Source organism: Petaurus breviceps, unplaced genomic scaffold, assembly GCF_028583685.1.
Source record: "Petaurus breviceps papuanus isolate PSGF00001 unplaced genomic scaffold, PetGlider_PUasm1.0 90977, whole genome shotgun sequence".
Taxonomy (NCBI): domain Eukaryota; kingdom Metazoa; phylum Chordata; class Mammalia; order Diprotodontia; family Petauridae; genus Petaurus; species Petaurus breviceps.
In genome coordinates, this window is record NW_027187391.1 from 32694739 (window position 1) to 32707690 (window position 12952).

The window sequence follows — 12952 nt, forward strand, 5'->3', positions numbered from 1 at the left end:
ATTGTTATATTGAAATATAGTTATCAAAAAATGTTTTTAAGTTCAGAGACCACAGATTCAGAATCCTTGGCTGAAAAACCAATCAATAAGCATTTGTTCGGCTTGTCCTACGTGCTAGACACCATGCCTTTTCTTTCTGTGACATTTACAAGTACACATACCTAACATCCTATAAGAGCTTATCTCAGAAGGAAGAACTAACTCCATTATTTTTCAGGTAACAGAAGGGAAAAAAACATAATTTCACCAGATACTAGGTCAGAGTCATTCTCCATAAAGAAAGGAGAGAGACATTGGGAAGGATAGAATGCTTTCAATATTATGGAAATCAAATTCAACCTCTAAAGAAAATTTGGAATAAAACAATAGAAAGTATGCCATGAAAATAACATAAGGTAAAAATCATAGAATTTTCAGCTTGGGAGGGACCATAATCTACTCCAATATCTTAATTTCATATATGAGGAAACAAAGGTTCTCAGAGACATTAATCAGCTTACCCAAGGTCACATAGCAAGTTAATGAGAATTATTCATTCATTTCTTCATTTGATAAATATCAAGTGTTTGCTGTGAAGGGGAGCCCTGTGAGCTCTACACTGGTTAGAAAATACAAAATTTAGATAAAACATGGTCCCTATTCACTGTGAGTCTATTATTAGGATAAAACACATAGAACTATGGATAGTACAGAATGTCAAATAATTGCATTAAAAGGTTCAGAAAAAGAGTGTTATGTGGGTCTCAAAGGGGAAGGTACATTACTAACCACAGGAAATAGGGAAAACTTCATAAATCAGATAGGATTTGCTTTGGAATTTAAAATCTGGGTAGAAATACAAGTGAAATAGAGATAGGAGGAAATAACAAGAAATGTTGCGAGCAAAGACACAGAAGTGGAAAAGTTTAGAATTTGTTCAGAGCAGAGAGGATAGAGTGTAGACCATGTTGGCTGAAGCATAGAGGAGAGAGAAATTAGATATTCTGTCAATTATTTCTGCCATTTAGGCCATAAATTCTGCTCTCACAATTTGATTTCTCTTTTAAACCACTAAGGAGCAGTATGTTTGGTCCATGCTCTCCTCAAAATTTTTAATTGTTTTACAATATTTATTCATAGATGCCTAAACTTATTTACTAGATCTGGAGATCATATTTCCTTTTGCTGCTAATGTCTTCCTTATTGGCTTTTCTACTCAAGTTCAAAGTCTTTGAGTTTCCTTCCTCCTGAGATCTTTCAGTCTTCCCCACTCTCACCCCAGCCCTGTCTCCTTTTTCTCTATTACTCACTTTCTGACTCTCCCTCTGATGATAGGATCACTATCTACCAGGGTTCCTTTACCACTATTCCCTCTTCTCCCTTCCCTCCAATATGGGTTAGTTTTTTTCTTTTTACTAAAAAGTGACAAAGTTGTCCCTGCAACTTGATTAGCCTCAGGATGTCAAGACTCAAGATATATTCCCTTAATGTTGCTTCCTAGTAGACTCTGGTCATGCTGATATGGTTTCTTGGTCACATAAGGATATAAAAATGTCCACCTGAACAAAATCAGTACCCTTAAAATGTCCTCAGACCACACAAGTCACCACAGCCTGCACTATTAATAAAGTCATTTCCAAGAAGGGACAGTGCCCCTCAGCTAAGTGCTGGAGTATCCTTGTTGAATGTCCTTTCTGTGCTATAGTTAAGTAAACCTTTTTTTGTTAACTGTTGAATGGCCTACAAAGGCTTCATTTTCTTTCAACATTGAACCTGAACTAAGAGAGTACTCATCTTTCTCAGAACTTGAAAATTCTATCTTCCAGACAACTTTGGGACTACCTCCCCCTTGAATGTCTATCTTTTCCATAGGATTTGTTCCTTCCTATGTAATATGCATAATCCTGTCCATAGCCACCCACAACTAGAAAGGTAGACTTGCATGTAAGTTTACACCAACACCTCACACCATAGACAACATTTCCTTCAAATGTATATATAACCTATGTATAAAAGTATATACAATAAACAAATTAGAGGAATAAAGAAGAAATGTCCTTTTGTTTCTATTGTAAGACAAGAATTGACAACTATACAAAAACAGAGGTTCATCAAAGATAAAATGGATACTCTTAATGACATAAAATGGAAAAGTTTTACATGACCAAAACTATTGCAGCTAAAATTAAATGGAAAATAGTTAATGGGAGGGGTGGGTATCTTTTTAGCAAGTTTCTCTGATAAAGGTATTTCTAAGACATCAAAGGAATTGATTCAGATTTAGAAATTGCTGAATGGTCAAGAACATAAACAGGCAGCTCTCAAAAGAAGAAATTCACGCTATCAACAGTTATATTTTTTTAAAATCCAAACCATTAATAATGAAATAAATTTAAATTAAAACAACTCATTTCATCTCACAACCATCAGATTGGCAAAGAGAATTTTTTTTATTACAAATGTTTGAGGGACTTCAGAAAAACATTAATGTATTGTAAAAGCTATGACTTGGTAAAAATCATTCTGTAAAGTAATTTGGAATTGTGACAAAAAATAGTCACTAAAATATGAATACCCACTGACCTTGTGATCGCTCTACTAAACCTATATCCCAAAGAAATTAAAGAAAGAGGAAAAGAACCATTTGTACAGAAATATTTATCATAGTTCTTTTTGTAGTAGCAAAAAAAAAGGAAATTACGGGGAGGTCTCATCATTGGAGAAATGGCTGAACAAATTATGGTATATGAATGGAATGGAATACTATTTTTCTCTAGGAAATAACAGGAAGGCTTAGTTCAGTTAAGCCTGGGAAGAATTCTATAAAAAGTGAAGCAAGTAGAACCAAGAGGATAATTTATAAAATAATAATATTGCAGAGACAAACAACTTTGAAAGATTAAAGATCTTTGGTAGATACTGTGACCAATTACAATTCAAAAACATTGATAATGAAATATGTTATCCACATTCTAATAGAGTAGTGGTAGACTCAAGTTGCAGGATCAGACCTACATTTTGGTCATGGACAATGCAGAAATTTGTTTTGACTGCATTTGCATATTTGTTACAAAGATTTTGTTTTTCTTTTTCTTGTTTTTTACTTTTAAATGAGAGTTGGGGTTAGAAGAAGAAAAGGACCAGGAGTGTTAATTGAATTAGTTGATGCAAGAAATTTAAAATGCTTTTTATAATTTTACTATAATTTACAACAATTTCTTCTATCTGTGCAAATGTATATTAAGAACAGTTACAGATTTAGGGAGGGAATAACATAAACACTCAATTGGGTATGGAAATCTCTCTTACCTACAGGAAAGTAGGGGGGAGAGGATAAGAAATAGGTGGGGGTAATGGAAGGGAGGGCAAACTGGGGAAAGGGATAATCAGAAGCAAACACTTTTGAAGAGAAACAGGATGAAAGGAGAGAATAGAATAAACAGGGGGCAGGGTAGAATGTAGGGAAATAAAGTTAGTCTTTTACAACATGACTATCATGGAAGTGTTTGGTATGACTACACATGTATAACCTATATCAAATTGCTTTCCTTCTCAATGAGGATGGGTGGGAAGGGAGGAAGAGTGAGAATTTGGAACTCAAAGTTTTTAAAACTAATGTTAAAAATTGTTTTTACATGTAACTGGGAAATAACAGGCAATGGGATATAGAAATCTATCTTATCCTACAGGAAAATAAAAGGGGAAGAGGATAAGAGAAGTGGGGGGTGATAGGGAGGACAGATTGGGGGGAGAGGTAATCAAAAGCAAAACACTTTTGAGGAGGGACAGAGTGAAAGGAGAAAGAGAATGGAATAAATGGGGATGGGGGAATAGGATGGTGGGAAATACAGTTAGCAATAGTAACTGAAAAAAAATTTTGAAGCAAGTTTCTCTGATAAAGATCTTATTTCTCTAACATAAAGAGAACTGTGTAAAATGTATAAAAATAAGAGCCATTCCCCAATTGATAAATGATCAAAAGACACAATCAGTTTTCAGATGAAGTAATTAAAGCTATCTATAGCCATATGAAAAAATATTCAAACTCAGTAGTGATTGGAGAAATGCAAGTTAAAACAATTCTGAGGTAAACCCTCATACCTATTAGATTAGATGATGGAACAGAAAAGGTAAATGACAAACATTGGAGGAGATGTGGGAAAAAACGCAACATTAATGTACTTTTGTTAGAGTTGTTAATTGATTAAACCATTTTATAGAGCAATGTATACCCTTTTACATAGCAATACCACTACTAGGTCTATATCCCAAAAGAGAAAAAAAATCAAAAAGGAAAAGGACATATATATACACATACACAAAAATATAGCAGCTCTTTTCTGGGGGTAAAGAAATGAAAATTGAGGGGATGCACATCAATTGGGGAATGGCTGAATAAGTTATGACATGTAATTGTAAAGGAATACTATTTTACTATAAGAACTGATGATCAGGATGCTCTCATAAAAGCCTAGAAAGACTTACATGGTTGATGTAAAGCGAAATGTAATGGGTACAACGTAACAGCAATATTGTAGGATGATCAGCTGTGAAAGACTTAGCTATTCTCAGCAATACAATGATCAATGACAACACTGAAGGATTTAGGATGAAAAATTCTATCTATCCCTGGAGAAAGAACTGATGGTGTCTGAATACAGATTGAAGCAACTTTTGGGGGCTTTTTACTTTATTTTTCTTGAGGTTTTGTACTCTATCTTTTCTTTTACAACATGACTATTATGAATATGTTTTGCATGACTTCACATATATATCCTATGTGGATTTACTTGCCTTCTTAAAGGGGTGGGAGGGGGGAAAGGAGGAAGGGAGAGAATTTGGAACTCAAAGTTTTAAAAACAAATGTTAAAAATTGTTTTTACGTGTAACTGGGGAAAAATAAATAGAATAAATACAAAAAAATAGCAGTTACAAACAAATATTATGATGATTTTGCTTTCAAATAAAAAAGTTTCATCTTACTATCTCTTGCATGAGCAAATGCTCTGCATCAGCTGATGTAGTTTGGTCCTTTAATTCTTAAATTCTTTTTAAATTTAATTCTTAAATTCTGGTCCTCCTAGTTTAATTGGAAAATTAAATTTTAAAATTTTAATAATGGCATGACAACAAATTGTAGAGGTCCTCAGCAGAGGAGTTTGAATTCTACTTAGAAATAATAATAATAACAGCTCATCATTATACAGCAAGCTCATGTTGCAAAGTCTTTTTATGTACATTATCTCATTTGATTTGTAGATGCTGGAAGCCACTAAAATTTTTTGAGCATAAGTAAGATGAAATAAAAGGCAGAGTAGAAAAGGAGGGAAGAATGGAAGTGGAAAGACCTGTTAGGGAACTATTGCAGTAGTCTAGAGAGGTGGTAGGGCAGCTAGGTTGCACAGTGGATAGGGACACCAGGCCTGGAATCAGAAAGACTTGAGTTCAAATCTGGCCTCAGATACTTACTAGTTGTGTGACCCTGGGCAAGTCACTTAACCCTGTTTGCCTCAGTTTAGTCATCTGTAAAATGAGCTGCAGAAGGAAATGGCAAACCACTCCAGTATCTTTAGCAAGAAAACTCCAAATGGGGTCACAAAGAGTCAGACATGACTCAACAACAACCACAAGATAGGTGTTAATGAGAACTTGTTTCAGAGTGTTGACAGTGGGGATAGAGAAGATGGATATGAGATGTTCTAGAGGTGAAAACAAGAAGCCTTAGTGTTACTGATTGGACATGAGAAGAAAGGAACAGGAAAGAGTCCTGTTTGAAACCTCAAAGTTTCAAACATAAGAAACTGAATGAATAATGGTGCCAAAGACAAAATAAATGAAATCAAGAAGAAGAGCAAACTCAAGGAGTTGTTTTATTTTTTAAAACCTATTCACATTCATCTCTAGTCTCATTTCTATCTCAGATGGCCAGGAGTACTATGATTCAGTTGCATTTGTTGGAATATACTTTGCTTCTAAAGAAGGTCCCTCCTGGATGAAATTTAAAAGAATTTCAACTTGGTAATGCCAGAGATATTAAATCAGATTGTTATGTTATAGGCCTTTCCCATCTATAGCCCTAGAGAAATTATGGTATGCTACCAGAACCTCAGAATGATGTTTGACATATTAATAAGAAACTTCAGCTAAGGTGACCTAAAAATTCAGTCTCAGTTGACTGATTTGGCAAAAGCTAGTGGTGATGAGATCTCACAGAAAGGTAGCAAGATTTTATATTCTAAGTGCAAAGACTAGCATATTTAATACTTGCTATTTTCAGACAGATAAGGACCACAGGGAAATGAATCTGCCTTCATCACAGCCAAATATATTTAAAAACAGTCTTGCTGAAATTTGCTGAGGCTGCAACTCTGTTTGAGATGGGATTTTCGTCAACTCTTAGCAAAAAGCTTGATTAGTGCATATAAAATTGGCCTTCATTTTCTCTAGTTAAAAATAGTTCAAAGTAATGAGAAGAAAATATTTCACAGCCTTGGACTCTTGTTTTATTGCACAGCTTTCCACTATGGCTCACATGAGAGTAAGATATTCAACAGTATTTAACGGCAGGGGATGCCAACACTTACCTGGCAAGGAAAAAAAAATCAAAGAACAGAAGGGAAAAGACAAGGGCAAGCCCTACTCAGAGCAACAGAATGAAAAGCATCAGGCTAATATTCTAAAGGTTCAGATTGGATCGTAGGATGATGTGCAAAAAATTTCTGTTTCCAGACCGCAAAAGAAAAATAGAATAGATTTTTATGTTGCCCACACTATGTATTCAAAACTTCATCACCTTGAGCTCCAAGATTAGACAGTATTCTGTCAGCTTCAACATCTTTCTTTTATCACCTCCTTAAACATTAACTGTTGGGGATTATCATCATTCATTAGAAAAATGTTTATTGAGTGTCTATTAGGGGTGAGAGTACTGGCTGCCATTTGGGCAACTTAATTAAACTTTCTAGGACTTAGTTTCATTATCTGTAAAATGGCTATGTTAGAAGGTTGTGGTAGATAAGAAAGACTGCTGTTAGAGGGTCTAGTCTGAAATCCCACCTCTGATGCTTATCATATATGTGACCCTAGGTTTTTTACCTAACCTCCCTTGGCCTCAGTTTCTTCATCTGTAAAATAAAAGGAGCTGGACTAAAAGGTCACAGCATGATACAGATCCAAGGGCCAAAGGAGGACAAGGAGGATGCTGAGACAAGACCTGGTCATTGTTAGGGTAGGAATTATCACTCCTCCATTTGTGATAGTAATGGCAATTAAAGATTCCCCTGTATTGGCTTGGTTTTCAAATTGATTGTGTTAAAACCCAGAGCTTGTTAATCCCACCTGTGGGATGGACTTTTTGATGTGAAAAGAAAGTCCTGAACTGGGAGGAGCTGGTGATGTAGATTTGGAGAGACAAGAGGGAGGCAGAAGACCTTTTTTTTTTGGAAGCAGCACCTCGTGGAGAGAGAGAGACTAAGAGAATTGCTGGTGGCCGCTTTGAATTGCCCTGGACTTTTGAGACCTGCCCCCTGAGCTGCCAAGGACTGAGGAGACATGGCTGTTTTGCTGGTACTTTGTCTGTCTGTTTTGATGTTGTTTTGCCAGATTTGTCCACTGGTGAAAGACAGTCCTGTTGAAGAAGTCCTGGAACCTGGCTGTTCACTAAGAAGCCCTGAGACTGTCCTGCAGACAGAGAGTGAATACTGTCCACTGGTGAAGGACAGTGCTGTTGTTGCAGGGGTCTGGAGACTGTCCTGCAGACAGAATGAATACTGTCCACTGGTGAAGGACAGTGCTGTTGTTGCAGGGGTCTGGGAGCCTTTCTGTTGGTTCAGAAGCCCTGAAGAAGGATTTTCTTGTTGTATGTTTACAGAAATCCTGGGAGAGGGCTTTGCTAATGTGTTCAGGGGTTCTAGGACTGTTCTACAGACAGAGGATGAATTCATGAAGGGACTGGCAATGTATCTTATGGCCTTGCTAAGCCTTGTCTCCCCAGGAACTAAGATTGCTGAGAACTTGTGTCAAGATGAAGAAAAGACCTCCATTTGGGTATTAAGTGCTGTGTTTAAACTTCATGTAACTCTGGGGTAGATTCAATTGTGATCCAGGGGTGGGGAACTTTTGACCTTATGTTTGGAAACTAATCTCCATTTGAGAAGAGGGGCTTTGTGGTGGACTTAATTAAGGTATAGCCTAGGGGTGGAGAAGTATTTAGAACAGAGACTTTGTAATTGATTGAATGATTGGAAGGTCCTGGGGTGGGGTAGTGCTTGGAGATTATTTAATCACACTTAGTAAATGCTGTATTTGGAATGATGTCATGTTTTGATCTCTGTTCTTGGTTGGTCACTGAATAAAATGGAGAGCACCTATGCTGGTATTCTGAACCTTGGGAAGTTGCCTTTCCTTGGCATTATATTACACCACTGTAGGTACAAAAGAAGATATTGGCAAACTAGCGCCCTATGCTCACTCTCTACCAGGCGGCTCTTCCTGTCATTTTTTAGAGAGACATCATGATATTGTGAATAAAAAGCTAGCTTCAAAGTCACAAAGATGAGGGTTCAAGTTTCACATCTGACACATTCTGGCTGCATAGACCTGGGCAATTCACTTAAACTCTCAATGCCCCAGGTATCTCTCTAAGGTAATAAGTTTCAGAGAAGGTCTCTATTTAGGCAACTCAAGCTCAATATATCTAATGCAAGTACTCTCCTATTGCTATCAAGATCACCATTTTCTTCCCACTTACTTGGGCTCACAACTCATTCCATGTATCCAATCTGTGACTCCTCTCCATTTACAGCTACCATCATGCCTGGACTATTCTAATAATCTTCTGATTAAATTCTCTGCCTCAAGTCTCTCCTAACTTAAGTCCATCCTCAACTAAGCCACCAAAGTGCCTATAGCACCAATCTCACCATGTCATTTTCCCTACTCAGTAAACAGTAGTGGCTTCCTACTACCTCCAGGACAAATATAAAATCTTCCCTTTGGCTTTTAAAGCCACTCACAATGTAGTCCCTTCTTATGTTTCCAGTCTCCTCATACTATACTTTCCTCCATGTACCATACAATTCAGTCATTCTATCTCCTGACTCCATGGCTTTTCACTGGCTGTTCCCCATGCCTAGGATGCTCTCCCTCCTATCTCTATCTGCTGGCTTCCCTGACTTCTTTCATGACTCAGCTCAAATCTCACTTTTTGCGAAAAACCTCTCCTGTTTCTCTTCACTGTTAGTGCCTTCCCTATGCAATTACTTCCTATTTACATTATCTAACTTCTATGAACTTAAGTTGTTCACATGTAGTCTCCCCTATTAGAATGTAGTCTCCTTGAGGGCCGGGACCACATTTTTTAAATTTCTTGGTATTCCCAGAATGCAACACAAGTACTTTGCACAAGGTAAGTGTTTAATAAATGCTTGCTGATTGATTAGGCACTGATTGAGTAGACTAGAAATGCTTACCCTATGTAATTCAAGTATAGAACTAGCATTAAAAACTTGGAGACTCGAGCTCAGCATCGGTGCAGATCTAGTTCAGTCGCTCCTGCTCTCGCGCCGCTGTCGCTGCAGCAGCAACACCGGCCGCAGCCGCCATCATGGTGCGCAAGCTTAAATTCCACGAGCAGAAGCTCCTGAAGAGGGTGGACTTCCTGAACTGGGAGGCCTTGGACCACAACCTGCACGAGCTGTGCATACTGCGGCACTACCGCGTGCAGCGGTACGAGGACTACACTCGCTACAACCGGCTGACCCGCGCCATGCGCGACCTGGCGCGCCGCCTGCGCGACCTGCCCGAGCACGACCCATTCCGCGTGCGCGCCTCGGCCGCGCTGCTGGGCAAGCTCTACTCCGTGGGGCTCATGCCCACGCAGTCGTCGCTGCTGCTCTGCGACACTGTTAAGGCCTCGAGCTTCTGTCACCGCCGCCTACCAGTCGTGTTGGTCAGGCTGAGCATGGCGCAGCACCTGCGTGCCGCTGTGGCCTTCGTGGAGCAGGGCCACGTTCGAGTGGGTCCGCACGTCGTCACCGACCCCGCCTGCCTGGTCACGCGTGCCATGGAAGACCTAATCACCTGGGTGGACTCGTCCAGGATCAAGCGGCACGTGCTCAACTACGGTAACGAGCGGGATGACTTCGACCTGGATGTGTAGGGGCGAACCGATCCTGGAAGGGGCCGGGCCAAAGCAGAAGCGCCAGACGGTGATGTACGAGGCGCCGCCCCCCCCCCCCCCCCCCCCCCCCCCCCCCGCAGAGCAGCAGCAGCAGGACATTTTTCATTTATTTAATAAACGGGGTTTGCTGGCCCTTGTTCTTGATGAAAAAAAAAACTTGGAGACTCAGGAAAGGCTTTGTATAGAGGAAATGGTGCCTACTATGAACCTTGACAAAAGATAAAGATTATGAAAGGCCAAGATGAAAAGGAAGTGCATTCCAGAAATAGTTGATAGTTGAAACCAGGTCTGGACAACCTGTGACCCACCAAAGGATTTCAGGTGGCCAGTGAAAAATGTAGGAGGTTTTCTTCTACATTTTTGCAGGCCACCTGAAATCCTTCGGCAGGTCATAGTAAGTGTAGGACTGGTTGAAACAAATACATGGAAATCAGACTTTAAATGTTGAGTTCAAGAATCATCTAGGACAGGGGCAGAGTCAAGATGCCTGAGTAGAAGCAGGACCTCCCCACTGCTCTGGCTTCCACCTTCCCCAATCCATGTAAAAAGGGGACAAACTTTGGAGCTGCAGAACCCACAAAATGACACAAAGAAGCTAACCTCCCGCTGAGGACAGCCCGGCAGGCTGGCAGGAATCGGCCAGCTCAGCGCTCTGGGAACTGAGCCCAGCCTCACACCAAGGCTTTAGCCCCAGGGTGGGCCTGACCAGCCACCAGCCAGATCAGCAGCAGCTGTGGCCGTTTCCAGATTTATCAACACATAGATGCAAAGGACAAAGTGAGAGGTCAGTGCAGTCTGTACTTTGGGACCTGGGAAGTGGGAGTGCATGGCTTTTGCCCCTGGGGTGAGAAGCCACTGAGACACCACAGCCAGCCAGTGCCATGTGGCAGCATCAGCTCCTGGCCTTCAGAGTGTTGGGGGACCAAGCACCAGTCTGAGGGGTAATTGCTCTTGCTTTAACCTTCTTGGATCTGGATTGCAGTCTAGGGTGGAGGTCCTGGGGTATGTGTGCAGCTTGCCAGAGCACATGGAGTCCTCAGAGAGGGCACCCATCTAATACCTCCGGCAGGTGAGAAAACCCCAGCATTTGGAACAAAAGCTCACCTGTCTGGTGGCAGAGTCCTACTGTGGCAAAAAGTCCAGGGGTCAAGTGACTAAGGGGCGACATGACCAGGCAAAGGAAACAAAGCAGACAGAAGATTCCAACATTAGACTCCTATTTGGGGGACAAAAAGGAGCAAAGCATGGAACAGGAGGAAGACAGTGAAGTCAGAACTTCTGCACCAAAAGCTTCAAAGGAAAATACGAGCTGGTTACAGGCCATAGAGGACCTTAAGAAGAAGATAAGAGAAGTGGAGGAAAAATTGGGAAGAGAAATGAGAACAATGAAAAAAAATTATGAAATGAGAGTCAACAGCCTGACTGAGGAAAATAATACCTTAAAAAATAGACTAACTCAAATGGCAAAAGAGACTCAAAAAGGCAATGAGGAGAAGAATGCCTTAAAAATCTGAATTTTCCAGATGGAAAAAGAATCTCAAAAGTTCAATGAGGAGAATCATTGCTTCAGAATTAGGTTGGAGCAAATGGAAGCTAATGACTTTATGAGAAATCAAGATGCTGTTAAACAGATCCAAACAAATGAAAGAATAGAAGGCAATGTGAAATATCTCATGGGAAAAAACACTGACCTGGAAAATAGATCCAGGAGAGATCATTTGAAAATTATTGGACTACATGAAAGCCATGATCAAAGTAAAAACCTAGAAATCATCCTCCAGGAAGTTCTCAAAGAAAACTACCCTGATATTTTAGTGCCAGAGGGCAAAATAGAGGTTGAAAGAATCCACCAATCACCTCCTGAAAAAGATCCCAAAAAAGAAAACTCCTAGGAATATTATAGCCAGGTTCCGGAATTCCTAGATTAAGGAGAGAATATTACAAGCAGCCAGGAAGAAATAATTTCAATATTGTGGAAACACAATCCGGATAACCCATGATCTGGCAGCTTCTACACTGAGGGATCAAAGGGTTTGGAATATGATATTCTGGAGGTCAAAGGAGCAGGGATTAAAACCAAGAGTCACCTACCCAGCAAAACTGAGTATCATGTTTCAGGGGAAAATATGGTCATTCAGTAGAATAGAGGACTTTCAAGCATTCTTGCTGAAAAAAACAGAGTTGAATAGAAAATTTGACATTCAGACACAAGAAGCAAGAGAAGCATGAGAAGGTAAATAGGGAAAAGAAATCATTAAGGTACTGATCAAAGTTGAACTATTAACATTCCTACATGGAAAAACAATAATTGTAACTGATGAAACTTTTCTCAGTAGTTGAAGGGAATAGAAATACATATATGTCTATATATAAGGGTATATGGGCATATGAATACATATGTGAATGTGTGTATATATGTTTACAGATATACATAGATAGAGGGCACAGGACCAATTTAACAGGAAGGGATGATACTTAAAAGGTGAAATTAAGAGATGAGAGAGGAATATAATGATAGGAGATGAGGAGAGACAGAATGGGGTAAACTATCTCATAAAGAAGAGGCAAGGGAAAATGGTTACAATGGAGGGGAAGAATAGGAAGGCAAAAGGGAATGGGTCAACCTTATTCCCATTGAATTTTGCTTGAGGAGGGAATGAAATACACACTAAATAGGGTATTTCACCCTACAGGAGAGTAGGGGGGGAAGGGGATGAGAGGGGGGATGATGGAAGGGAGGGCAGGCTTGGGGGGAGGGAAGTTGGAAGCACCCACTTTTGAAAAGGGACGAGA

The 12952-nt window shown here is 39.8% G+C and overlaps 1 protein-coding gene across 1 annotated transcript; it reads left to right on the forward strand.

Moving 5' to 3' along the window:
* The first annotated feature begins 9531 nt into the window (after positions 1 to 9531).
* LOC138153227 (U3 small nucleolar ribonucleoprotein protein IMP3-like) lies at positions 9532 to 10208 on the forward strand. The gene has a single exon (XM_069077352.1). It carries the CDS (start codon positions 9584 to 9586, stop codon positions 10136 to 10138), a length of 555 nt encoding a protein of 184 aa, XP_068933453.1. The 5' UTR covers positions 9532 to 9583; the 3' UTR covers positions 10139 to 10208.
* The last annotated feature ends 2744 nt before the right edge of the window (positions 10209 to 12952 follow it).

What these genes read in the sequence shown, in the direction of transcription:
- LOC138153227 (XM_069077352.1), top strand. Translation starts at nt 9,584, where the DNA reads ATGGTGCGCAAGCTTAAATTCCACGAGCAGAAGCTCCTGAAGAGGGTG.